We start from the raw sequence: 24,648 nt of genomic DNA on the forward strand, positions 1-24,648 counted from the left end.
GGACTCCATTGGTACCACAGAGGTCCAGCTATGGRCTTGGCCTGCCTGTGTGTGCTGTGCTGATGTGAGGATGAGACAGCAGCCATTTTCCAGGCAGAGACAAGCACACGTACACACAGGCGGCCAAGCCAGGAGCTGCACCAAATCCTTTGCTAACCTGAGGCACTGAATCCATGCTGTTATTCCCCTTAGTAGGCCCTGCCTGTTTCTTCTTGGCCACCCAGGCAGTTATGGCAGCCAGACTTTCCCAAGGACGACCAGTGTAGGAGACAGTTGCTACCASGGTCATCAGCAAAGACCAGCAGAACACGTGCCCTGGTACCTGCAGCGTCAGATATGAATTTCAAGCATGCCAAAACTGCTGATGACTCAGACAACGTGTGTGTGCGTCTGCAAACCCACAGAGCTCAGCTTTCCAGCTACTCACGTACCTGCATTTGATCACCAGCTGTTTGTTTGGGCTTTTTGTCTTCTTTCCCTGGAAGCTTGAGTTTTAAGCATGCATTCCACACTCAGTTCAGCTCATCATTTCCATCCCCTTCACTTACTAAGTGACCTATTTTCTCCCCTGTAGCACACAGAAAACACTGGTTTGGGCTTCCTTCAGCAGCTTCATTCCTGCCTCTACATCTGTGACTGAAGGAGCTTTGGTCTTGACTCATTTTTGTCTCAGGTCTTTGAGCATGGACTTTCCAAGGAGCAATCATATCACACTCAAGATACCTTAGCACATCCTTCTCCTTAGACTGTGCTTTGTGTTCCCCCTACGCCGTGCACCATGTCCGCCTTAACTCAGTCACTGGAGCTCAGCAAGTGGCTTAAGCAGCCAGCAGTAATGCCACTTCTTCCCATGTCATGCACCCAGTGTTCACAGTTTGTGCCGTGCTGACAGCTTGCCCCACTGCCCCTGCTGGTCCGTGGCTTGGCTGGCTCTCCTCTGCTGGCTGCTTTTCTCTGCCTGTGCTGAGTGTGAGCAGCTCGCTTTGCTTACCCGGCTCTTKCAGATGAGTCCAATTACTAGAGTTCAGCAAACTGATTCCCCTCCCTGGCATTTTATCCAGCCCACTTATCCGCTGAGAGTTTCTAATCCAAACAGCCTCCCAGCACACAATGTTCCAGTGCTCCCAGGCTCTACCCAGCTTCCGTCCTGCCTTGTCCTCCCTCACACAAGCACTTGGGGGATGACATTCAGCCCCCAGGGATACAGAATTCCCTGGGAGGAGGGAAAGCACTGTCTCCAGCAGTTAGCCCTGATGGTACAGAACAGAATGCCATCCTGGCTAGGCTGGCAGCTCTCCGAGGAGCTGAGACAGTTTTCAGCTCCTCTGCAGGCCCATAAAATGTGCTGCCGTGCTCGGCTGTCCAGCTCATTCCCTTCTCAGCACGTTTGTCCACATCACCAGCACTGTCTGCACTTGTGTCAGCTCCTTGCTTGCTTACGCTCCAGCTGGGAAGCTGCAGCCACCAACTCTGCCCCAGGGGACACCCGGGATACACCCAGGATGGGAAAGAGGGTGGGCCTTGCAGGAAACAGTTGCCCGTGGCTGTGGCAACAGAGGGGGCCCCTGCTTCATAACACCCAGCAGCTGAGGAGCACCAGGTGAGATTCCTTCAGCTGCACAGGAATGCACCCCCGACCCCCATCGCTTCTGCCACAGTGGCCAGCACAGCCTGCAATGCAATGGGATTTTAGCAGAGTACACCAGGACACCAACATGCATCTTTCCTGCCCCACTCTCATCTTTCCTAGCCCACACTCCCTGTGCTACCTTTGCTGCCACTCCTCCTCCTCAATCCCTCCTTTTCAATGCTCTTGGGTACTCCTTGTCTCACTCTCTGGGTCCTGCCAGCAGCTGCTGGCTARTAATGACAGTTACATGTCTCATAGCCATGGTCTGTCTGAGTAGCCTGGGGTTTGCCTGCAGCTCTCCAGAGAGCCTCGGGTTTTGGCTCAGCTCAGCTATGCAGAGCTAACAGCTCCCRAAATCCCCATTCAGAGGCTTTCATTCATGAAACACAAGGCAGCAGACCAAGTGCAGGACTCTGGCCCTCAAGGGACACCAGACTGCCAGCTGCCTTATGCTAGCTGTGGCAGCAGTGCCCGGCAGAAAGTGCTGTTGGGAAAAGGGCAGAAACAGCACAAAYGGGAAAAGCTCTGCAGCCTGGCAAAGTGCTGGGAAAAAACTGTCCTGCAGTAGTTACTGGGACCAAAACMGGGAATGTAAACAGCCCAGCATCCACAAGGAGGTCATAACCTCRGTGCCCGGTCTCCCTTCCTCTTCTSCATCCTGCCTAATCTCCAAGAGCTGCTCTGTTTACTAGCAAGATAAGTAAATAAACAAARGAAAGYTCAGACACAGTGATTTTTATTTTCCTGGCCAATCCAYACATCCCAGTCCCTGGGTGCATGTGTGGGAGCTTCTTTCTGGACACCAAGGCAGCTGGCACACAGCACTGCAGGGGCACAGCCAGAGGAAGCAGCTGATGGACACAGACAGCCTCCCCAGCCCTGCCTGTAAGGGGCTGTGCAGAGAAAAAGAGGGAGAATGGGGTTTCCCTGCACAAATGCAGAGCTGGGCAGACCTGGCTCCAGGGAGCCTCCAATTTATGCACTATGGAAGAAAACAGATGCCTTAATCTGGGGAGAAGGGAGAGACAAGGCAGCAGGGCAGCAGGGAACTGGGATATGCCMAGTCAGCACACTGGAGCCAGCACAGTGGAGCCAATAGCTGGGCAAACCCTGTCACTCTCTACTGACTTTCTCCAGGGGCAAAGGATGGGACAAATTCATCATGGAGGGAAATTCCAGCCAGGGCTGCAGCACCCCCCAAGCACATCCAGCCAAACCTTTTGCCAGGTACTGGAGGGATGTGGTGAGCTTCCTTCCCCAGGCTGCTGTGCTCCYTGGCTTCCAGGCACACAGGGGCACTTGAGGAAGCAGGAGGAAGAGAGAGGTATGGAAGGACTCTCAGCTCCTTGCAGGCTTTGGATAACAAATCACTTGTATTAAGTCCTCAGAGCCAGCACATCAGCTCTTGGTATCTTGCTGGGGACCCAACAGTCCCTGGACAGGAGATGGCTCTAAGGTGAGTCCTAAAGTAACCAGATGAATGTAAAAATGATGTCGTGAACATTCAAGACCCTACAGGGCTCTGCATGAAGCAACCACTGAAAGCTTCCAGCATAAACCTGTTTTCTTTGATTTCCTAATCTAAAACAACAGGACACAGAACAGAGCACGGAATAAAACAGTACCGCTATGAGAATTATTCCGTGGCTCCTGCTTGTTCCCTGGACACATTGCTCCAGGAACTAGACACAAAGGAGCTACATTCCTGCCTTATCCAGGGCCGGTTCTGGCTCTGCCAGCAAGAACAATTGGACTGCCAGGAACTGCGCCTTTCCCAATCCATTTGCTTTGGCTCTTTACGCCCGGCGCACCGCCCGGTCCAAAGTAAACGCGTCCATGCGCGCTGTCCGCGCTGCTCCGCAGGCACCGCCCGTTCCCCGGGCTCCGGGAGCGGCACCGCCCGCCCGCCGGGAGCGCCTCTCACTGGCCGAGCGCGGCCGGGGGCGGGCACGGCTCTGCAGTTTCCGCCGAGCGGCGGCGGAAGGGGAAGCACCGCCGCGATGCCGGGCGCCGCCGAGCGCGGCTCGGAGCTCTCCGAGCAGATCGAGGCCTTCGCGGCGCGGCTGAGGCGCGGCGGGGAGCGGCCGCGCTCCGAGGACACGGCGCGGCAGACGCTGTCGCTGCTGCGGAAGATCGTCGGGCACGGGCGATGGAGCCGGGCCGGTGAGGGCCGGGCGGMGGCGGGCGGACGCGGCGCTTTCCCCGGGGGGTGCGGCTCCCCCAGCGCCGGGAGCGAGGCGGMGGAGGGGCCCGGCAGCGCGGGAGCCGCGGGAGGGCATTTGCGCCATTCGCAGCTGTGGGGTGCGGAGGGACCCGCAAGGCCGGGGCAGGCCCGGTGCAGCGCTGCTGGCCCTGCGGCCCGCGGGAGCTGCAGTCTTGCTAGCAGCGACCACCGGATTCCCAGGGCTCGTCCAGCCGCGGCGGAGCCATTCCCAGCCTGCTGTGCTCAGGCATTACCTGAGGACCTGCCCTGCTATCCCTCAGCGGCGTCGGACCGAGCACAGACTTTTCCATCGGTGGTTTCCTATTTCAAAGGAAAGACCAAATGCACTGCGTTGTGTCCAAGCGTTTCCGATTGCAAAACCCACCACTAGGACGGGTTCCTCTGTGAGGGGCTCTCTGTCAACATTCCTGCTGTTTCTTGGTGCTGCAGCCCTTGTGCTGGAGCGGTTGCTGGGCCTGGGATGTTGAGGGGGTGCACTGGTTTGATGCTCACATCGGCTTGCTCTGGGCAGCAATAACCAAAGCCCTCCCATCTTTCAGGGGAGCTCATGGATCTGATCCGGASAGAGGGCCAGAGGATGACAGCAGCACAGCCATCGGAGACAACCGTGGGCAACATGGTGCGACGAGTGTTGAAGGTCATTCGTGAGGAATATGGCAGGTAAACTGCCCTTCTTGCTCCCTGTATCTCTCTGGAAGCCCAGAACTGCCCTTTTAAGTTGCTTCTGTGAAACCACTTTAGTTTTCATCATCTCCTTTTTCCACCTCTCCGAAAGAGGGATTCAGGGAATTTAACACCAAAAGAAACCCTGTTGTTTCTACTGTGGATGATGACATTTCCTCTGTAGAATGATGTATGTGATTTAGGTGCACGAGTCTGTGCCCTAACCTTGGGCTGTTCTCTCCATCTATTCCCATGAGAAGTCCATCCTATTGGAGCAGTAGCCTTGAGCCTGCTTCTTGTCTGTGGATAACAGTGTTTGCACATGGTTTAAGTAGGCACTGTCTGGCAGATATTTGTGTGTCTTTGTGCTAAGACAGCTAGAGAAGCTCTTTAGTGTGACATGGTGTGCCTTCTGTGTGTGGCTTTCCATCCCRTCTCTTTATATCCAGGTGTACTGCACTTTGGGGACAGTGCTCAGCCTGGCTGTGGCCCTGTGCTTTTTCCTGAGTCTGAAGAGGCCTTCTCCACTTCTCTCCACAGGCTTCATGGGCGCAGCGAGGAAAGTGATCAGCAAGAATCCCTGCACAAACTCCTGACTTCTGGAGGACTGAGTGAAGATTTCAGAACCCCTTACCCCTCCCTCAGAGCTAATGTTATTGAAGCTATTAATGAGATGCTGATTGAGCTAGGTATGGATGGGTCTGAATTGCTCAAGTGATGCTTCTTGTGGGATGGGACTGATGCTTCCCCCTTTTCTATGTGAAAAGAAAACAGTAAGGATCTGGGAGGCCTAATCTGAAGGAACTAAGAGAATGAAGCCCTGCTGCTTCCAGAGTTTAGTTTTAAGTCCTCTTTGGCTTATAGGGGGATGAGTAGATTGTGGATAGACCAGGATGGGGGGCTGCAAGCCTGTGCTCTTGGTCTTCTGGGAAGTCTCAAGTACTCTGAAGAAGAGTGTAAAAAATATGCCAAGGTTGGATTTAATCCTTGTGCGCATATAACCTGACCCTTGTCACAAAGAACYGTGATACAATTTTCTTTTTCTTTGATACTTGTGACAGATCAGGCATCTGACTCTCTGAGGCCCAGGTGACCCACTATTGAACTACAAAACTGTTGAAGTTTTGTGGGCCTGATGTTTATCTGGAGTAGCGCTGACACAATCCACTCCCCTCATGATGGAGTTTTCAGTGCAGCTATTTCTATGTATAGTTTAGGGAGCATGGGGCATTCAAGGGCCAGCTTCTTGGTCCCACTCCACTGGCAAAAAGTATGGGCAGAAAAGCTGCTCCTGTTCTACCAGTGCTTGTAACATTGCTTTAGTGAAAAATGATCTTGTTAGAGGACAATCCTAGCAGCACAAACGTTGCTTTTGCTGGCTGCTTTTATACCTATGTCTTTCTTCTGTTACAGAGGGCACCACTGATAACATTGCCATGCAGGCCCTGGAGCACATCCACTCCAATGAAGTGATCATGACCATTGGCTACTCACGGACTGTTGAGGCATTCCTGAAGGAAGCTGCTCGCAAGAGGAAGTTCCAGGTCATCGTGGCAGAGTGTGCACCATTCTGCCAGGTAAGGCCTAGGCTGRCTGTCTTCTCCAAGTACCATGTTGTCCCATGCATTCTTACTGAAATCTTGTCTCTGCAATCAAGCTGAACATTATGGAAACTTCTCTGCCGCTGAGAGCTTGGAGACAACTTGGTTTTCCTACCCCAGCATCCTTGAGTTGAATACTTGTATTAGAGTTCTGTCACTTGGTATTTTTGCAGTTCAGACAAGAATTGAGTGCTGATACCAGTACAAGTGCACTGCAGGAGCTGTGTCACAGAGAACCAATTGSATTCTCCCTCTTTTTAGGGACATGAAATGGCTGTCCGACTATCTAAAGAGAATATTGAAACTACTGTCATGAGTGATGCAGCTATTTTTGCTGTCATGTCTCGAGTCAACAAGGTAAGGAGGACTCCACTAGGGGAGAGAGTTGGTGACTGTTTGGGTGCTCAGGCCTCTCAAAACAGCTGCAAGTTCCAGCAATAATGGAGGTGCTTCTTCACTGTAGGCTGAAAATTGTAATAGTCCCTGATCTTAGCTGGGGTGGAGATTCAGTGTGGAACATGCAGTATGATGACTGACTGCATGGTGATAGGTTTTTCTGGCTTAGTGGCTAACAGTTACAAGAGAGCCTCAAAGGAGTAACTTCAATTTTCAAAGGAGATGGAACAGAAAGCAGCATTTTCAAAGGGAAGAAACACCCCTTTGCCTGAAACAGAAAATAACTGATGAAGGGAATTACCAAGGTTTGTCTTTTTAAACAGACTTGTTCTTTCACAGAGATGAAAACTTGGCACCCCAAAGGGAAAAAAAAGGTACTTGCAACATTTTAAAATGCAGCCACATCAATTCTTATTCATATATTTTAAGCTGCTTTACATTATTCTCATTTTACTGTAAAGCAATTCTTGCAGTGAGCAGTCAAGTTATTTGTACAAAGCTTACTTTGTATGTTTGTAGAACAACGGGGACCACAGCCCAGTTTCTGCTTGGTGTTCCCTGCAATAGAACGTACATTTGTCTTCTGAATTTCTCTGTGCTGGCCCCTCCAGAGCTGGACTCACATCTCAGTGCACAGCCAGTGCCAGATGAAACAGATTAAGCATTCAGCTACTCTGTAACTTCAGCCTTTGGCTGATATGTACTGATATGGTACTCCTCCAGCCCATCTGTCAGGTCCAAGCCAGGAAGTGTTCCTTCCCCACTTTGCTGTGAACATGCTTTCCAATTCTGATTTGCCCTTTTAAGGTCATCATTGGCACAAAGACAATCCTGGCCAATGGCGCCCTGATTGCTGTGAGTGGGACTCACACTCTGGCACTGGCAGCTAAACACCACTCCACTCCACTCATCGTGTGTGCCCCCATGTTCAAGCTTTCACCGCAGGTAAGTACAGCAGCTCTTCAGGACTGCACCTGCAGAGGCTTTTACTTGTGGGAGCTTAGGGTGGAGAGTACCATCTGTCCCAAGGCAAGGTCAGTAAATGAGGCATCTCCATCTAGCACTGTTGCTTCTGGTAGGAGATCSTCACCCCGATCTGGCACACCTCAGGGTCTACTTGAAGCACCRTCCTCTGCCTCATGTGCAAAGCAGTACATTGGGTATACAGAAGTAGATCACTGCCTAGACTGATGAGACTTATTGCCATACTTGCCACACTTATTTTTCTTCAACCACRGTGGATTTCAATTTATACCATTAATGTTGAAAGGTGGGGAATGTAGAATGAGACACTCAAAACTTTATTACACTCAGTACTTTTTCAGTATTGTCAGATGAAGCTGCAGACTGAGGAGGTCACTGCTCTGGTTCACTAGGCTTTGATAAGGGCAGCCACATCATAGAAGGCTCTAAAAGCTTTGAGAAAAAAACCCTTTCACCTGTAAATGTTAGATTCCAGATGCAGGCACTGTGTGACTGTTGTAAACAGGGGTTATATCACCTGGCAAATCATCTTCCTCTGCATTAGTTCCTTTCAGTGCAGGATCTGTTTGCACCAGGTTAATGAGATAGGGTTTTTTCCCTGACCTTCCTCTACTCTTTCTCATTTAGTTCCCTAATGAAGAAGATTCATTCCACAAGTTTGTGTCACCACAGGAAGTGCTGCCATTCACAGAAGGTACTGGTTATTCTTCACACATCTGGTCAAACTGGTTCAGACTATATTTTTTTTATAACTYATACAAAAAATTAAATGTCATACTATGTTATAATCCCAGACAGAAAAYCCTTTTTTACTTTTGCAGAAAAAACTGCTGTGAACCATCCAGTTTTATAAGTAACTGTATATTATGTAAACTATAGAAAAAGGATTTCTTTTGAACATTGCCTTTGAAGTTTTGCTTCTGCTCTGAAACAGTGTTTTATTATAGGATGGTGATAATGATGCCAGGTAGGCTGCAGTTTCCCATGGGACAGGGCAGATGCCCAACACCAAGGGAAACTTCCCTTCTGTGCTRTAACTTCTAGAAACTTTTTGTTACGTGATACAGCTATTGAAACACAGTATCTGCAGTGGGCCTCCCACACAAGCACTATCTTTCGAAAGGCATCAGTGCCCAAGCCCATTTTCAGTCTCTTTTTTTCAGCCCATTTCAAAGTCTCTTTTAAAGCCCCATTTCTATGTGGCAAAGATTTTTGAACCTAAGATAGCAGGCTTGGCACCAGTTTTTAGTTTTGGCCTTCTGAGCATTTCTTTAAATAATAACTYTGTCAGTATCAGGATTCTTGTATTAAATATTGGTAATGTTTTTTTGGCAATTAGTCAATCTATATCAGAGAAGGATTTGGGGTTTCTACCAGCAAAAATTACCAGAGTGTTTTGCTTTTCATTCAAGATGGTTATACACCTGTAATTCAATGACATCACAAGAAGTTCGAAAGTATTCAGGATGTTCAAGTACCGACTTCACAGTGGCATGGGCATAGCCACTTTGTTTAGTGACTCAGGAAGGCGTGTAGAAGGCTAAATGTACTTTGAGTTACTTTGACTGATATTGCTGCTTTTCACTTACAGGGGAGATCCTGGCTAAGATCAATGTTCACTGCCCAGTGTTTGACTACGTTCCTCCAGAGCTCATTACTCTCTTCATTTCTAACATTGGGGGTAATGCACCTTCCTACATCTACCGCCTCATGAGCGAGCTCTACCATCCAGATGACTATGAACTCTAATACTGTGGAGTACATCACTGTTCAGACTTTTCCCATCTTTCTCTTTAGAAAGATAAAACAGCTAATTAAAGTGTTTGTTGCAAAGACAGGTTGCTGGGGRGAGCCAGTGGGGAATTTCCTACCCAAAAGCAAGAAAAGACAGAGCTCTTGTACAGGTTTCATCTCTGTGCTGTGTCAGAAACCATGTGGAGCTGCTAACCCACTYTGATTTTTAAATAGCAAGGCATATGTGTAATTCTGGGACAACCAAACTGTTACTTCAAAGTCGGCTGGAATAAAGGCTGTTCACAGTGATCTCACTGTTAAGCACATTTTTCATRTGCAGTTGTTTTGTTTCTTTAACTAGCAGGAGTTTTACCAGTGTAGTGAGTTGCCTGCATTCACTGCATGATGCAGTTGCAGCCTTTACAGTGTGCTTTCACATGCACAGGAGTAGGAATCCATCAATGGTTGTCTTCAAAATGGATATTTAACTATTTAATTATTTCTGCCGGTCTAATATGGGGATTTAGAAATCTCTCACTCAAGAACACAAACTGCAAGGAGCTGGAGTAAGCAGCTGGATCTGTCATTCATTACCTATGTTTCTTGATTCTAAGTTGGCCTTTATACATGAAGCTGGTCGATCCTCATTTCAATCACTGCCATGAGCCCAAGGAGTGAATTTAGGGTGAACTTTATTAAGAAATATCTTCCAATTTTCAAAGTACTATAAGATACACTAATTAAAATTCCTTTCTCTRTTATGCAGAATTATGCTGTGCTTGCAGAAAAAAAGTGCTTTGCTTTCATAAGTGCAAATGGCTGCAACTCCTTGCACCCAACAGTCCAGCACTGACATAGGGCCCAGACTTACAGTGTAATTCCTTAATGTTTAAGATGCTTCTCCAGGCTACAAAGGTGGGCTCCTCCTGCCATGTTCTCGGCTGGTCTCTGCTTCTTAGGTCAGTACTCYGAAGAGAGCTTTGGTGACTGCGCTGGCTCAGAACTTGGCTCCACAGGATATTGTGGTCTAAAAACAGGGCTCATGGATCATACCAGCACTTCTAGTGGTTGCAGTTTACAGTCTTAACTTTTTTTAAATAGGTTCTTTTTTTTTCCAAATAGCTGCCATGCTCGTGCCATCTTCCTCAGTCTAGTCAAATTAGGTTTAGGCTGGAGGGAGAAAAAATAGGAAGCACAAGTCATAAGTGAGTAAATAAGCTTCAATGTTTCTATATTCTTTGCCCTAATACAGTCATTCCCAAGTTCTTTTAACATCTAATTCCAAGTCCYACCTGACTTTCAACAGAATCCAATTTAATAACAATAAAGCCCAGTAATAGCAAAAGGGAGGAGCAATGACTGTTTTAAATGTAAATATAACCTGATTWAAATGTAATTTAAATGTAACCTGGTCTAGTGGAAGGCGTTCCTGCTCATGGCAGGAGAGTTCAAACTAGATGATCTTTARGGTCCCTTCAAACCCAAACCATTCTGTGATTTTATAAGAAATGTTGMTATTCCTGTGCTTTTTCCAYATTTTATAGCATTGTAAACTTTGGGAAAAATAAGCATTTGTTTAATTAGCATCTTTGCCACTAGCACAATTTCCATGGTTTCCAGATTTCACACTTAAAAACTACAAACACTTTAAATGCATGCTTAACATTAAGGACACTATTTAAATCAGTGTGACCATTCAAATAATATATGGTAAGGTACTTGCTAAAGTGTTTACAGGACAGATGATTTATGTCCTAAAGTTTCATTTATTAATAACAATATGTAAAAAGTCAAGTAATATAAGGCCARTGGCAAGGGTTTCAAACTGGATGATTGTAGTTCTAACACATATATGATGTGTCTCTGATAATCCAGAACAGATTACCAGAGGTGTGTCCCACACAGTACCTGTTTTTCCTGCTGTAGATGGTCTATGTCTGCAAGAGGCAGCATTGAAGGTCTTCCATGTGCACACTGGAAGGGCAGCTTGCAAGACGACAAAGCTTCAATAAGCCTGCAGCTCTCCTCCAAAGTCAAATGCTCATTAAACTTAATAGCTCCTGAAAAAGAGATACAAATTCTTGCATGTGCTGCCAAGGAGGATTCCACTTCTCTCTACAGCTATGGTTTTCAGTGAAAAGGCATCTCYCAAAGATTAGCTCAGAGGCTGCAAAGGCAACCCAAAGGCTGRAGTGTGACAGACTTGGGGCTTAGGTCAGTTAAAACAGCCTGCTGTATAAGGATCAGCTTTCCATGACTTAAACTTTCACCAAGTCTGATGGATTCTACGATTATTAGGTTTTGGCATTTCGAGTAATGTTGCAAGCAGCAAATGGGCTTTTTTGCTTTTTTTTGTGTATGTGCTACAGGTGAAGACGCAAACAGTTCACAAAACATTAAAGACAACAGCTAATATGAGTTTCATAGGCTTTAGTGGTTCTTCATGGCTGCCACTGACAGCTATCACTTCTGAGACAAATTCTGGCATGCCACTAGCCAGTCCTTTCTCACAAGTGAGCACTTAAAAGCATCCAGAGGAAATTTACACAGAACATTTATTTCAGAGGTGCTTGCAAACTTTAGCCTTCACAGATGCACAAGACCATCTGCGATTTGCCTTTCAGCCTTCAGACTTCTTTAGATATAAAAATCCCAAAATATATTGACTGGCAATTGTAAATGCACTTGAGAAAACAGATACTCCTGGTTCAYGTTTGCCCTTTCAGTGTGATCTTACTGATACTGTATATGGCACAGGAACTGCAACGAAAGGCTGCAGTCTGTACTAGTAAGGCCTGCTCATTGCCACGTGCTAGAAAGCAAAAGTTCCCTGAGAACATGTAAATTTTTACTGCGTTCCTACCAAAAATACTTAAAATGTTGCAGGTACACTTAAACTACCACTTGTGATACTTAAAGGAAATTAAAAATTTGGGAAGAGCGGCCAAGTGTTCTTTCCTGCRTGCTTTCAAGCAGATTCCAGCACCTTCCCCCTCTTAGAGCTGTTATTAGAATGGTTTAGAGCTTGCACAAGTGAATGCATCTCAGAACTGTRTGTTTCACATGAAGGTTGGAAAGTATGTTAGACCCCTACATTAATCAAGTGGGGAGTGTTGCTTATCCCTCAGTCCTATCTTGGAGCATTAACTCCTTATCCCTAAGAAATACAYAGTCTTTAAACCTACAAGAGCTGCAAACACAGCCAGACACTGTGCTGGGGAGGATATTGTGTAGAAAGAAAAGTTTGGGAAAAAAAAAAAAAGAATGAAAGAAAAGTACCTACCATGACAGGCCTGGGAAGCTAACACCTTCAGAAACGTCAGAGGCAGTGTCCCTCGTGCTCCTCCTCTTGTGGTCTGCACTAGCTAAAAGCARTAAGAACATAATTTTACTTTCCATTTAATACGAGAAAAAAGAAGAACTGTAACACAAAGGAAATTAAAAATTAGGAAAAGCTACTGGATTATCTAGCCCACTCTCATTTAAAGCTCAACACGCTCCCTTTGATTCACACAGTAAGCTTTGGATTGTTACAGTCAAGTTTAGAAGCAGACAGCAACTCACCTCAACTTGTTCTTGAATAAGCTCCTAGAAAGAAAAAAGGTAATGTCATTAGTTGCTATTTCTCCCATCCCTCTAACCTACTTTGTTCACATCTGTGTCTAATTTACTGTGTAACTGCCAGAATCAGGAAAAGTGATGCCATTGGTAGTACACWGACCACAGTGTAAAAGATCTAGGTGGAAGTCCTGACCTCCCATGTTTCCAACCTGCAGAATGGGCTTAACAGAATTCATACCTCAGTGTACCATGCATGCATATTATCTTTGAAGAGCTGCCCTTTCTTCTTCGGGTAATTAAATTAGATCATGTGTATTTCATTTCTGATGTCTAAAATGCCATGAATTTATAATCAATCCTGAACAGGTGCTATCAGATCTAAGTAAAATAAAAAGGACTGCAGAATAGATCTGCTAAAATGCTCATCTTCATGGAAATGGCTGTAATATTGCTGATACGTAAGTATTATGTTAGGACTTTTTCATTTTACTGTTCCTTCAAGCATTTACTGTCCATTCAAGCATCCATGTGCAGTAAACGGTTGAAATATCTTTGCTATATACAATTTTTCTTAGCTTCTCCACTAGTCCAAGTCTGAAACAGACTCCTATCATTTCAGTTATAATTCAGTGATTTCAGTTGTGGGACTATTTAGTTACTAAAAGTGATGGCACACATATTTGCCAGGCGACTTCATTCTCTCACTTACAACASAGATCCTGTGATACCCTGGGCCATTAACACAGAACAAGACCTACTATCATAGCTTCACCCAGATCCACAGCTTACCTCCACAATACTTTTAGCAATAGGTTGTCTTTTCCGTCGTAATTCATTGGCTTCTCTTTCTATAAAACACATTGGCACTTTCCTCACAAGAATCAAGGAGCTGTTTGTCTCAGGAAATGATAATTCAAGACCCAAGTCCTCCAAATTTTTGTAGCAGCATCTGAGGGAAAAAAAAACCCAGCAGAAATAACACATCAACCACCCTATCTATGACTCCACAGCACATGTAAATATTTCTGTAGTYCACATATATGGTTTCCTTTTGTTACTTCCTGTAACAGTTTCCCATCTCAAAATCCATGCATCATGAGATTCCAATTTTGCCCTTCCAGCTTACATTCAGACATGTTTTTTCACTCCAATCAACTGTGCATTTTTCATGTTCCACAATCACAAGATCTAAGAGTTCCTGTGTTATGTGGAGAGTTTTATTTCTAAATCTACAAATCCATCTTTTCTGAAGATGCACAAGATGTCTGATTTAACATATAAATATTCCAAATATTGAAATTACACAGCATTAAGACTTCTTTAAAAGATAAAATGGAAAAAATACTGTAAGAAATTTATGATAGTTCAATGAACTTCATATCCTGTTAAGCAAAGAGAACACAGGAAAGAACCTCCAGTTAATTATGACATATGTCAGCCTGTGGATGGAAAAATACACACAAAAATGAGACCTCACAGACAGGTGAGAACTTACGTTCAAAATGAAAACAACTGTAACAATATATACTTTATTAATACAGGAATATTCACTTAAAACAAAGGTGGTAAAGGTTAGTTCTAGAACAGAAATTCTTTGTACCAAAAAAAAGAAGCAAATCTAAACTTACTAAAATCAGTCATGAGAATAATAMGATTATTAGCCTCCATATGAAGATGGCTTGTGAAATTCTACTAAAAAAAGAAGACATGTATAGCCTTCAGCAAGCATACAGAAAGACAAAAAGCCCATTGTGAATGAAATGACAAAATGCAAGCAGCTATTGAAGTCAATTGGGCTTTTCTATTTTCTTCTTCTTTTTTTATTACTAAGGGAAAAAATAAAGAAGGAAGTTCAAGAGAGTCAACRGAACAATGCATTACTACAATGCTTAGTAGACAAATGAACCAAAGCTGMAGGTGAACCAGAGGTCCAGCTGAACTATTAAATTGCAAGCATAGCTGAAGTGAAAGGTCTTTTAGACAAGTTAATTTATTTCATTATACCAAATTTTAGCATAGAATACAGTCACAGTTTGAAAATAACTACAGAATTTAGATCTTCACATAATACTTTTAATTCATAACTTTTTAGTAATAATAAAGAGCAATTGCAAAAGGATGAACTGCTAATACAAATGGAAAAATTATCAAGTCACACAATAAAAGTACTCATAAGCYAGCATAAGTAAGCTTCTTGCTGAAAATCACAAGTGTCACCCTCTGTGCTGAATATTCAACCAGTGTCTTGAGAAGAAACACATGCATTTTTTTATTTACTTCCTTATTCATTTTGGAGAATATTTGTGATTTAGCTGATGAAAAAAAATAGCTCTCAGAATTTATARGCTCTTTCAAAAAGCCTTTGATGCCACATCTTAAAAGTAGCYAAAAAAGGAAATGCAAAATGCTGTCATGGATAGAGAAGCAACACCTATTATGATTTAGAGACTACAAAAGCAAGGTATGCTGGCAGCAGATGCTCACTGTTCAACATGAGTCCTAAGCTGTATCTTCATGATTGTTTATTAATGATGTGGAAAAGAAGAGGCATGGTCAAGCAAGTACATTTGTAGAAAGCACAAAATTATTTAGGTCAACTGAGACTTAGAGACAAAGTTGAACTCAATCAGAATTCAAAACAAGTAGAAAAATGATGAATGTAATCAGTAGGATGAATGAAAAATGGGCAGAAAAATGAAATTCACCGCTCCTAAAGACAAATAAATACAAATTATCGGGAGTAATTTAATCTACTTCTGGCTGGCTTCTACATAAATAGCACAAATTAAAAAAAAAACAAACAAAAAAAACAACCCACAACTTTGTGTTTCTTTGCCATGACCATCAACAGACAAGCAGCTCATGYAAGCATCAGTAGCCACAAAAACAGACAAAATATCAGATGTGGACATAAAAACCAGAAAATATGGGCACAGCTGCGAAGCTACTGTGTGAATCAATGGGATTCTCTCACTTGGTATATTATACTCAATTTTAGCCAACCATTCTCTAGAATAGATTTATCAGAAATGGAACATATTCACAGATGAGTGCAAAGATAAATCAAAGTTGAACAAGAGGCATTACAAATACTGTGACGTTAGCAAGAAAATCATTGAGTGGGGGAACAATAAAGGAGTCCAAATATTACTGAACTGTGAACAACACTAAGGAAGTGTATCCCTGTAACAGGCAACAATCTTAATAAGGACTGAATCAGAAGCTGTTGAGCTTGCCACAGGAATCACAAAAAAAAAAAAAGAAGAGCAGTGATGAGGTACTACTGATAGAACCTCATCTGAAAATTCAGAACAATGCACTGACWAAACCCCACAAATGCATGTAACAGGTGACAGACAGGGATTTGGAGGAAAAGAAATTTTAATTAGTGTCCAGTAGGTCTGCAATAGTCCAACAATAAATCTGTATCTAAACTCTAGAAATAAAAAAAAAATAAATATCCTAATTGTAACTAGGCCATCATTCTAAAACATTTGGGAAACAGTGTTCATTAGTTACTCTTGGCAGGCACCTAGGGAAAAGGAATGTGTTTTTAAACGATTCACAATACAGACTTTCCATACCCCATACTTCTCAAAAAGTGCCTGGAAATTCAGTACCTAGATTGACACTGTGGGCACTGCACTCCTTTGTGCACTCCCAAGTCCTGAGCCCCAGACAGGAGGAACTGTTGGAGGCTGCTTTGGCAGTCTTCTGGCCCACACATGAAGGTTTACTTTCCCAGGGAAATCAGAGCACGTTGCAGAGGCACAGAAATGGCACACCCCAGGGTTTTGTCTTGAGATGTTGTAACAACGTGCCTAAGAAGCACATCAATTTCCCTCAGCAAAGCGAGAGCCAACTGAGCTCAGCTCGGGAAAGATCAACAACTTTTCTCCTGAGTTGATGGTAATCCAGCAATATCTAGAGATGTTCCTGGTCAACAGAGCCATCTCCAAAAATTTAGAGCTATTTGTCATTACTAACCGTAGAAATCTTCTTTGCTCTTCCGTAACTTCAATCTCCAAAGGGGGAGAGATGGAGGATGAGAGTATTTTCTTCTTGCCACATGCTGCAGCTTCCTTCTCATAGGAATCTGTGAATGAAACATTTAGAAGTATCCCTCCTAAAATATTTACGGAGGCATTACCCTTAATGACCCTCTGGTTTGGCATGTAATCCCCTGCTAGGATTAAAAAGTGACCACAGAATGCCTTCTCTTGAAACTTGTGGAGGACTGGGAATGTCACAAACCAGACATCCAGTCTCTAGGGAAGGGTTGGTTAATGCCACTTTGTTTTTTCCCACCAGCTCCAAAAAAGAGTCACCCTAAATAGCAAAAAAACCTACAGATATATTTGGTTCAACTCAGACATAACAATTTTTCCACAGCAAAATCAGATATAAATGGARTTAAAACACTATTCATTAAGCATTTTTTCCTTCAGCTTTTACCGGTTTTTCAGTACCTGACCAAAAGGAGCAGCGTTCCTGGAACACTTCGCAGGAACTGCGCAGTGTTTGTTGATGTAAGAGAAGGTCAATGATTTCTAAGTACTTGATGGATGGCTATTGTGCTTTTTAACACTGAAACCAATGGCTAATGAGCTTACACAGAAGACTATTATCCCTTTGCAAACAGTAAGACTGTGGAAATTTTAGGCTTCAAGCACAGTATTCAGCTAAAAGGAACCAAATGAACTATGCTCTTTACTYGGCATCCCATGTTTTATTCTTCACAGTATAACCACACAAACTTATTGATGTTGTTCTATTTCCTCTTTATTGTTTTTCCTATCAGTCTTCCTGCTCTTTCATTATGTGAGGACTATTTTAGTTCAATAGTTCTGCGGTTAGAGAGTATATCTTCTATTTTTGGAAAGGCTGTCAGAATTTTCAGCTGCCAACATTATGACTGCTACAGATACTGAATGTCTTCACTCTTTTAGGGATCAGATAAATGAATAACCTATCAGGTCTGTACATCCCAGATAGCTCATCTGTACTCTTCTGTGCACTGATTATCTTTTTTCTTAGACCACTGGATCCTCACCTGCAATCAGCTGCTCCAAGCGGATCCGTTCATGAGCTGCATGCTGGTCCACCAAAATCAAGAGGTTTCCATCTAAAAATGTACCACAACAGAAAAGAAATACGCAACTTTGTACCACACAGCTTCACAGGTCAGGAAGAATAAACACTTCCCAAAGGCCACATTTAGAAGATAACTATCATCCTGTTCCACAGAAATGAAGAGAGGAGGAGGCTGTGTTGGCAGAACAGAAAGTTACTACAGAACAGAAATCTAGTGATCCAAATTGGTGGTGAAATTAGGTAATTAAACTGAGTCAGAAACTCTTGTCTATTGACATCTTCATCTAACTTCAGAATGAGAGCTGAGGTCACCCACAAACAGTTCTATTTGACATAGTCTTTTAAAATGTTACAAAATCTACTGTTTTTGAATGCCTTTTTTGTACAGCTTCAGAGAGCTTCAACAATTAACATTTCCAGACACTGAGCAGAGCCTGAAAGATATTAGCAATTTGAGTACAATCTATTTTTATAACGTTATTCTGAAGGCAGTAGGAACACTCAACAATGTCCAAAATAAAGATAAAGAAGATCCAAGAAATTTCAAGTAAAGACTAAGATTTTCCTCTACTCACAATATCATCCCAAGGCAAGGAGAGATTACAAATAAGACAGTGCTCCCTCTGCAGTCCAACTGCACTTGACAGCCACCTCAGCTTCATGCTGTTAACAAGTCTTACCTGCTTTTTTATCCATTCCATTCCTAGTGTTAATTAAACAAGCAATAAATTTATTGTCCACTTGCTGAAGAACCTGTAAGATACTCAGAAAAATCATTACAGAGCAGTAAAATTATTTTTAAAATGAAGCCAAACAAAAGGAACAACAATCAAAATTGATCAAGAGCAACAAATAGCTAGTAGAACAATTAAAAGAGTGGAAGACACATATTTCCTAACCGAAAAGGCTTTAAAAAAATTAGCCTAGCAGAACTAGACTGAGAAGCAATATAGCTATTTTTTATAAATACAGTGGGGGACTAAACACAGAAAGGGCAGAAATTATTTAAGCTAAAAGATAATATTGGCAGAAATCAAATGACCACTAAATGGTCATGAAACAGTTTAGTCTGGATCTAAAAGAACGTTTCAAACAATCAAAAAAGCCCCAAATTCTGGATAATTTTTTTCAAAGGTAGTCATAAGGGCATGACCACTATGGTTCTAAGGTGAATTAAATAGTAACACGAAGCCTCCTTGAGCTGGGAATGAAAGATGTACACAGTGACTTGGAGTAATTGATTTGTTGATATCGCCAAAAGAGAAGGCAAACAATGTTTTTTTAACCTGCTAATCATCTGCAGAAGACAGGAAGCAATTTCCCCCCTCATTTTTTGATGCAGAATTTGCCCCTGTGGCTTGATTCCACCTTCCCYTCAAGCATCAGAAATCAACCAGAGCAACAGGGAATACTGAGAAGGGATGCACAATGCTTCCAGTATCTTATTGTTAGGTTTCAAATATACAGATATGGTGTTATGGGGGAATTTCTCTCAATGTCACATAGGTAGAGCTCACTCTGAATTCACTGTTTTACAACATGTGCACTGTTCACCTGATAGGCAAAAAATAATGGATGACTCTACTTCTTTGCAGAGATGCAAGACTAATGATTCTTATTTTTTTCCTGTTGCATGACAACATTTTGTGCTTCTAATCTTTTGCAGAGAGATTCTTAAAATTGCTATAGGGTACTGAAGGCAGTATTTAGCTTTTTCAGAGATAGGAAGTAATTTCTTCTAGATTTGCCTTCTTAAAAACATAGAAAGCAAAACATTACACAGGTAAAGTTAATCACAAAAACATTCAGTAAGTTTTAAAGAGCAGTTCTTTCCTCTCCTGTCTTTATGAAAAACATAACCCGTTCACTACAGCAACTTTATTTACTCCTGTAATTTGTGCACTCAGAACGCATGTAAGGGAATCATTTGGATCCTCGCTCACCCTGGAAATGAACATTACCATACCATGCCTCACACAGTTAGAACCTACAATCTCRAAGTCAGCAACCTGACTGCATAGGAATAGTGCTAGCTGGGCCTGTATGATGTTACCGGGATGAAAGAAAGGGAGAGAATCCTTTTGGCATTTCTACCCAGGTAAACCATCAAATTKGTAAGTTGAAGCTATATATTTACATTAGCTTTTATGCTAACATTCAAAACATTTGATTACAAAAGCAGTAAATAAGTAAAATAAGTAAAACTTATTGTGATTATGCCATTAAAAAAACACTTTTAAGGGAAGACATAAATCTTAAGGTAAAATTTAAAGTTTTTCATTAAATCAAATTTGCTTTTGAAATCACTCTGCCGAGTAATTAAATTTCTAAGGTCAATAAAAATGGAAGATGCAAGACACAGATTTAGAACAAATATGAACTAAGCAAATACCTACAACAAATATAAAAAACTGTACTTAGAACTATCATTTAGTTAATAATCTATCTAAGCAGCAGTAAAAGGGCTATTTCTTGATTTTGATTCAAGAAATATTCAAGTGATTTTAGGGTCCTTGGCAGATAGCTGATTAACCATGAGATGATATTAAGATATGGCATGACACACATGTCTGCTGGTATCACACATGACCAAAAATGCAGTTAGTACTTGTGAAAATTAGGAGTACTGACTGTTTTCCTGGGTATCTCTTTCCTACCAGGTAGAAACATTTCTAATGTTTCTCAAATCCCAACACCAGAGCAGGAATTTGAGGGTGAAAACTATAAATAGATTATATTGTACCTGCATTGAATGAACCATGTCTTTGGTGAAACGGTAAGGATACAAGATATTGTGAATTTTCACAGCCAGACTGTCGGCCTGACCGCTGGTCACATCAACTGCAATCTGTAAAAACAGGATTCCAGATCAAGGAAAGGCCCAAGGATATAGCAAAAAAAACCCCAAACACATTCAGCGAATATTCCAAACAAACTAGCTTTAATAAAACCTGGCAATAACTCTGTATTCCACAAACCAAGTTTTCTACACAAGAATAACATCAAATAAAAAAACCATCCAGCAATCCCTCTGTGTCTATCCCCATGTGTTTTTTCCCATCTGRCTATTACCTGTTAATTTCAATGCATCCAGCTGATTCCAAGTACCTATCAAAAGCTGAAGTTAATGATCAGCCTACGTGAGCTCTCAGGGGATCACATTACAAAGGATGCATTACCCCGGAATGAATCAGAGCACACGTCACTGCAAGGACTGAACAGAACTGTTCCCTTCCAGAAACTCACCAGCAGGTGGTTTGCAGCTCCATGCCTATTGTTTGCAGGTGGCAATGGTTACATACATATGTTTACACACACACAACATGAGGATTAAAGATAATGCTACCTCATGACAGCAAAGGAAGTTTTTCTAAAAGCTCCAACATTGTTTCCCTTTCACATGCTGTAATCCTGCCAGACTATAAAACAGCTATAGTCAAAGACACTTTTAAAACCTGTTCAAACCTGGGTTATTTTATCTCTGTCCACAAAGCAGGCAGACACTGTATTTTATACACGTTTGCCATTCAATAACTTTTAAGATGACTATCCCTGTAGAGGGAGAGACAGTTTACATGTTTTGGATTRGAAATTACATAAGATGAAAAACTAGCCTGAAAGCAGCTTCTCTTTGAATAAATCCACAACAATGACTTGCACCTAAACAGTCCAAACCTGACTGGCCTAYGGTGTAACATATCTCTGGACAACTTATATGCAACAATCATTATATTTGCGATTTTGGACCCAAGTCAGAAAATAACAAAAATCTAAAATTATTCCTCTTTCAGCATGAGATGTAAGGTAATACTTACCTCTGGGCAGGGAACAAAAACAGGATTATCCCATTCCAGAAGTAATGACTGGAGAGACTCCCCTTCAGCATCTAGATAAGAACACATAGATAAAACAGGAACTACCACCCATCYGTCAACAGAAGGTTCAGTGGATACCTCTACCTCACACAAGTATTATTTCATTTTTTTCTTTCATAAAAAGGGGAGAGTRTGCAAAAATACACTAGGCTTCTGTACTGTCTGCTTTAACTAGAAATGGCAATGTGCAGCTTTCTGACTCCTAAAAAATGCTGCAGCACAATTYAATAGGCCTGGAAAAGGGATGGAGGGGTAGTAGGGAAAGAAAGACCTGTTTAGCTACCCACTCCCTCTGGACACAGTTACATACCAAAAAGATTATTTCATCCTTTCCACTGCAAAAAACAAATGTGTGAGGATTGAAGCTATTTTTTACATTCCAAGGCTGGAATGAGTACAAAGAAGGGAGTAGGTAATTATTCTTTAAACTCGTGACATAATTCAACAAAGAACTGGGTATTTCATCCTGTAAATAAGTATCCCCTAACCTGCCTTCAACCCTAATTTTTTTTTTTTTTCCAGTTCTAGATCTGAGATGACTCACATAGTCCCATTGTTAACAGACCTTGAGTAATTCTGGGTTCCTGTTGGGACATCTGGGAGAATTCTTTGATTTGTTTTTACCACAGAACACTGTGTCCTGGAAAGCTAGCCCTACCTCTCAGATTCTGGCTTGCCTGAGTCTTCTCTTTTTCAGATCTAGGAAGGAAGGGAAGCACAATCTCACTTCTAAAGGGATGGCATCTGAACTGAAACCCTAAACACAAAATAAATTATACTTTTGCATAATCAACAGCATGCAAAATTACTAAAAGCTCTACAATTACTATATCCTTATAAAGGAGCATGTGCTTAGACTATAGAATTCAGAGTATCCCACAGATTTTGCAAACTAATATTGAGAAAAAAGCAACACATATGTAAAAATTATCAGAAATACTTGCCTCAGGAAACATATGTAAAAATATTACCACAGCTTCTGCAGAACTATATTTTAAAACTGGCTGCTGATTTAAACTTGTAATAATTTTTTCCAGAATTAGTGCAATCARAAGTGTTTTCCCCAAAGAAAAAGGAGGCATATAGTAGCTATCAGAGATCAAAACAGTTGAGTTCCCTCTATTAGGGAGTGGCAAAACTCTCAGTCTATCACCATTCCTATCAATACTTAGTACAGTTATTAGGAATTTGTAAAACTGAAAACCACAAGTCAGTGAACCCACATGAGATAACAGTCAGTCCAACAATATGTTCCCRCCCACCCAGAAATGATTTAATATTACAGAATTGTATTGTTAACAAGAGAATTAAGAAAAGTGGCTCAGATTTCCAGCACAGCAGTAAACATTTCACCCTTCCTTTGGTACAATTCAGACTTCTATTCTTTGTGAAATAATAAAGAATTAATAAAGTTCCTTTTATCAAGAAATTAAGGGTGTGCATTCAGGAAAAGAGGCAGAGTGATAATGCCAAAGAAAACCAGCTGTGTGCTGATAAGCTCAATGTGAAAAGGCTCTATAAAATCTTAGGCCAGTCCATAGACTCCGGGCTGTTGGCTCCATTCCAGAGAGGACTAGTRATGGTCAGGGAATACTTTCATTGGTCATTCAATACTAGGGGACAGAGAATACTTTCAAGAATCCCAGTTGGCAGCCCAGCACTGGAAAGTAACTCAGCATTCCATTGTCACAAAACCCACAGGAGAGGACAAAATGGCCTGATGCAGTTTCTGGTGAACTGCAGCAAATTGAAGAATGCTGCCTAATTTAGACTCTGACAGAACTTTTACAGCTATTGTCGTGAAAAGACATTATCTCTCAAGTTCACAGAGGAATCTATCATCTATATCAACACAAGTCCAGTATTTTATACATGTAATAGACATAAAGTCATCTCCCTGTTTTCTCCTGCATCTGTATCTCCTTGTTCAGGATATACATTGTTCATAAAGTTAGGATTTACTTGCTCAAATGCTGGTGAGACCTCAGATCTGGCAGAGATATTACTAATAGGATTCTTCTGACAAGTAACATCAGAAAAGGTGCTGAGGATAATAATGTGTATATACTTTATGCAGGCAAACCCCATACAATTACCATATTTGCACATTCATTTTCACTTGCCTCAGCTAGGTCATTAAGATATACCAGTGTAATGACATAGCATAATGTAAATAACAAAAATTGTACATATAGCTGGCATAACAACAAAGACTAAGTTGAGCTGGGATATAAGCCAACTACAAATGCATTGTTCAAAAAGGCATCAGATTGATAAATTTTCCTGTAGCAATCAGTTAAATCAGTACAAAGACACCCGAGTCTAGCCTACAAAATCTAACGTCTCTGTTGAACACATGGCTTGTGACTGGAAAAGATGACAGATGGCCACMACTATCATGGAAAAGAGGATATAGATTATTCTTACCTATTCCACCTGTCGCTAATGAGTATAACTTCCCTAAAATTGTGTCATAGATGCTATTCTTAATAAATCATTGAACTATGAAATTCTAAGTCAACACCATGGGGTTACTGACACTACTCTAAAATGTAAAATAAAAGCCTACAAGTGAAGAAATCATTCTGCTCCTGGGTGAATGCCATGTTAGGACACACTTAYGTTTATTCCTATGGCTGAAAAGAACAAATATCCTTTGCTTCAAAAACATGTGAACGAACGTGCTTGTCGAACTTTCATAACCTAAAATCTACAGGATCTAGCCAGAGCTCAAACACCTTGTGAAGGTTTGGGACATCTAAAACTAAACCTGAGAAAAGAATAAAATCAGACACCTCACCAAAGAACTGACAGAGTTAAGACAGACTGGCACCACTGATACAACGGAGAGTAACACCAATGCAAAGGGTAAAAACAATGCCATGG

The 24,648-nt window shown here is 42.2% G+C and overlaps 2 protein-coding genes across 2 annotated transcripts; one reads left to right on the forward strand and one right to left on the reverse strand.

The window, feature by feature from the left end:
• Positions 1 to 3,597: 3,597 nt before the first annotated feature.
• EIF2B2 (eukaryotic translation initiation factor 2B subunit beta) lies at positions 3,598 to 9,558 on the forward strand. Its single transcript, XM_057374523.1, has 8 exons — positions 3,598 to 3,793; positions 4,394 to 4,514; positions 5,058 to 5,206; positions 5,931 to 6,094; positions 6,380 to 6,475; positions 7,322 to 7,459; positions 8,126 to 8,192; positions 9,090 to 9,558. Exons 1-8 carry the CDS (start codon positions 3,631 to 3,633, stop codon positions 9,245 to 9,247), a joined length of 1,056 nt encoding a protein of 351 aa, XP_057230506.1. The 5' UTR covers positions 3,598 to 3,630; the 3' UTR covers positions 9,248 to 9,558.
• Positions 9,559 to 9,682: 124 nt separating this feature from the next.
• On the reverse strand, positions 9,683 to 22,523 carry LOC130578550 (DNA mismatch repair protein Mlh3-like; the record flags this gene model as incomplete). The annotated part of the gene is made up of 11 exons (XM_057374779.1): positions 9,683 to 10,402; positions 11,141 to 11,292; positions 12,516 to 12,597; positions 12,797 to 12,820; positions 13,583 to 13,742; positions 16,781 to 16,889; positions 17,847 to 17,918; positions 18,568 to 18,640; positions 20,631 to 20,735; positions 21,703 to 21,773; positions 22,421 to 22,523. Coding segments are annotated over 11 exons (1,038 nt in total), but the record flags the coding sequence as incomplete, so codon positions are not given.
• Between the last annotated feature and the right edge of the window lie 2,125 nt (positions 22,524 to 24,648).

Source organism: Malurus melanocephalus, unplaced genomic scaffold (assembly GCF_030028575.1).
Source record: "Malurus melanocephalus ecotype Western Australia unplaced genomic scaffold, MMel_1.1 scaffold_0, whole genome shotgun sequence".
In the NCBI taxonomy this organism is placed as follows: Eukaryota; Metazoa; Chordata; class Aves; order Passeriformes; family Maluridae; genus Malurus; species Malurus melanocephalus.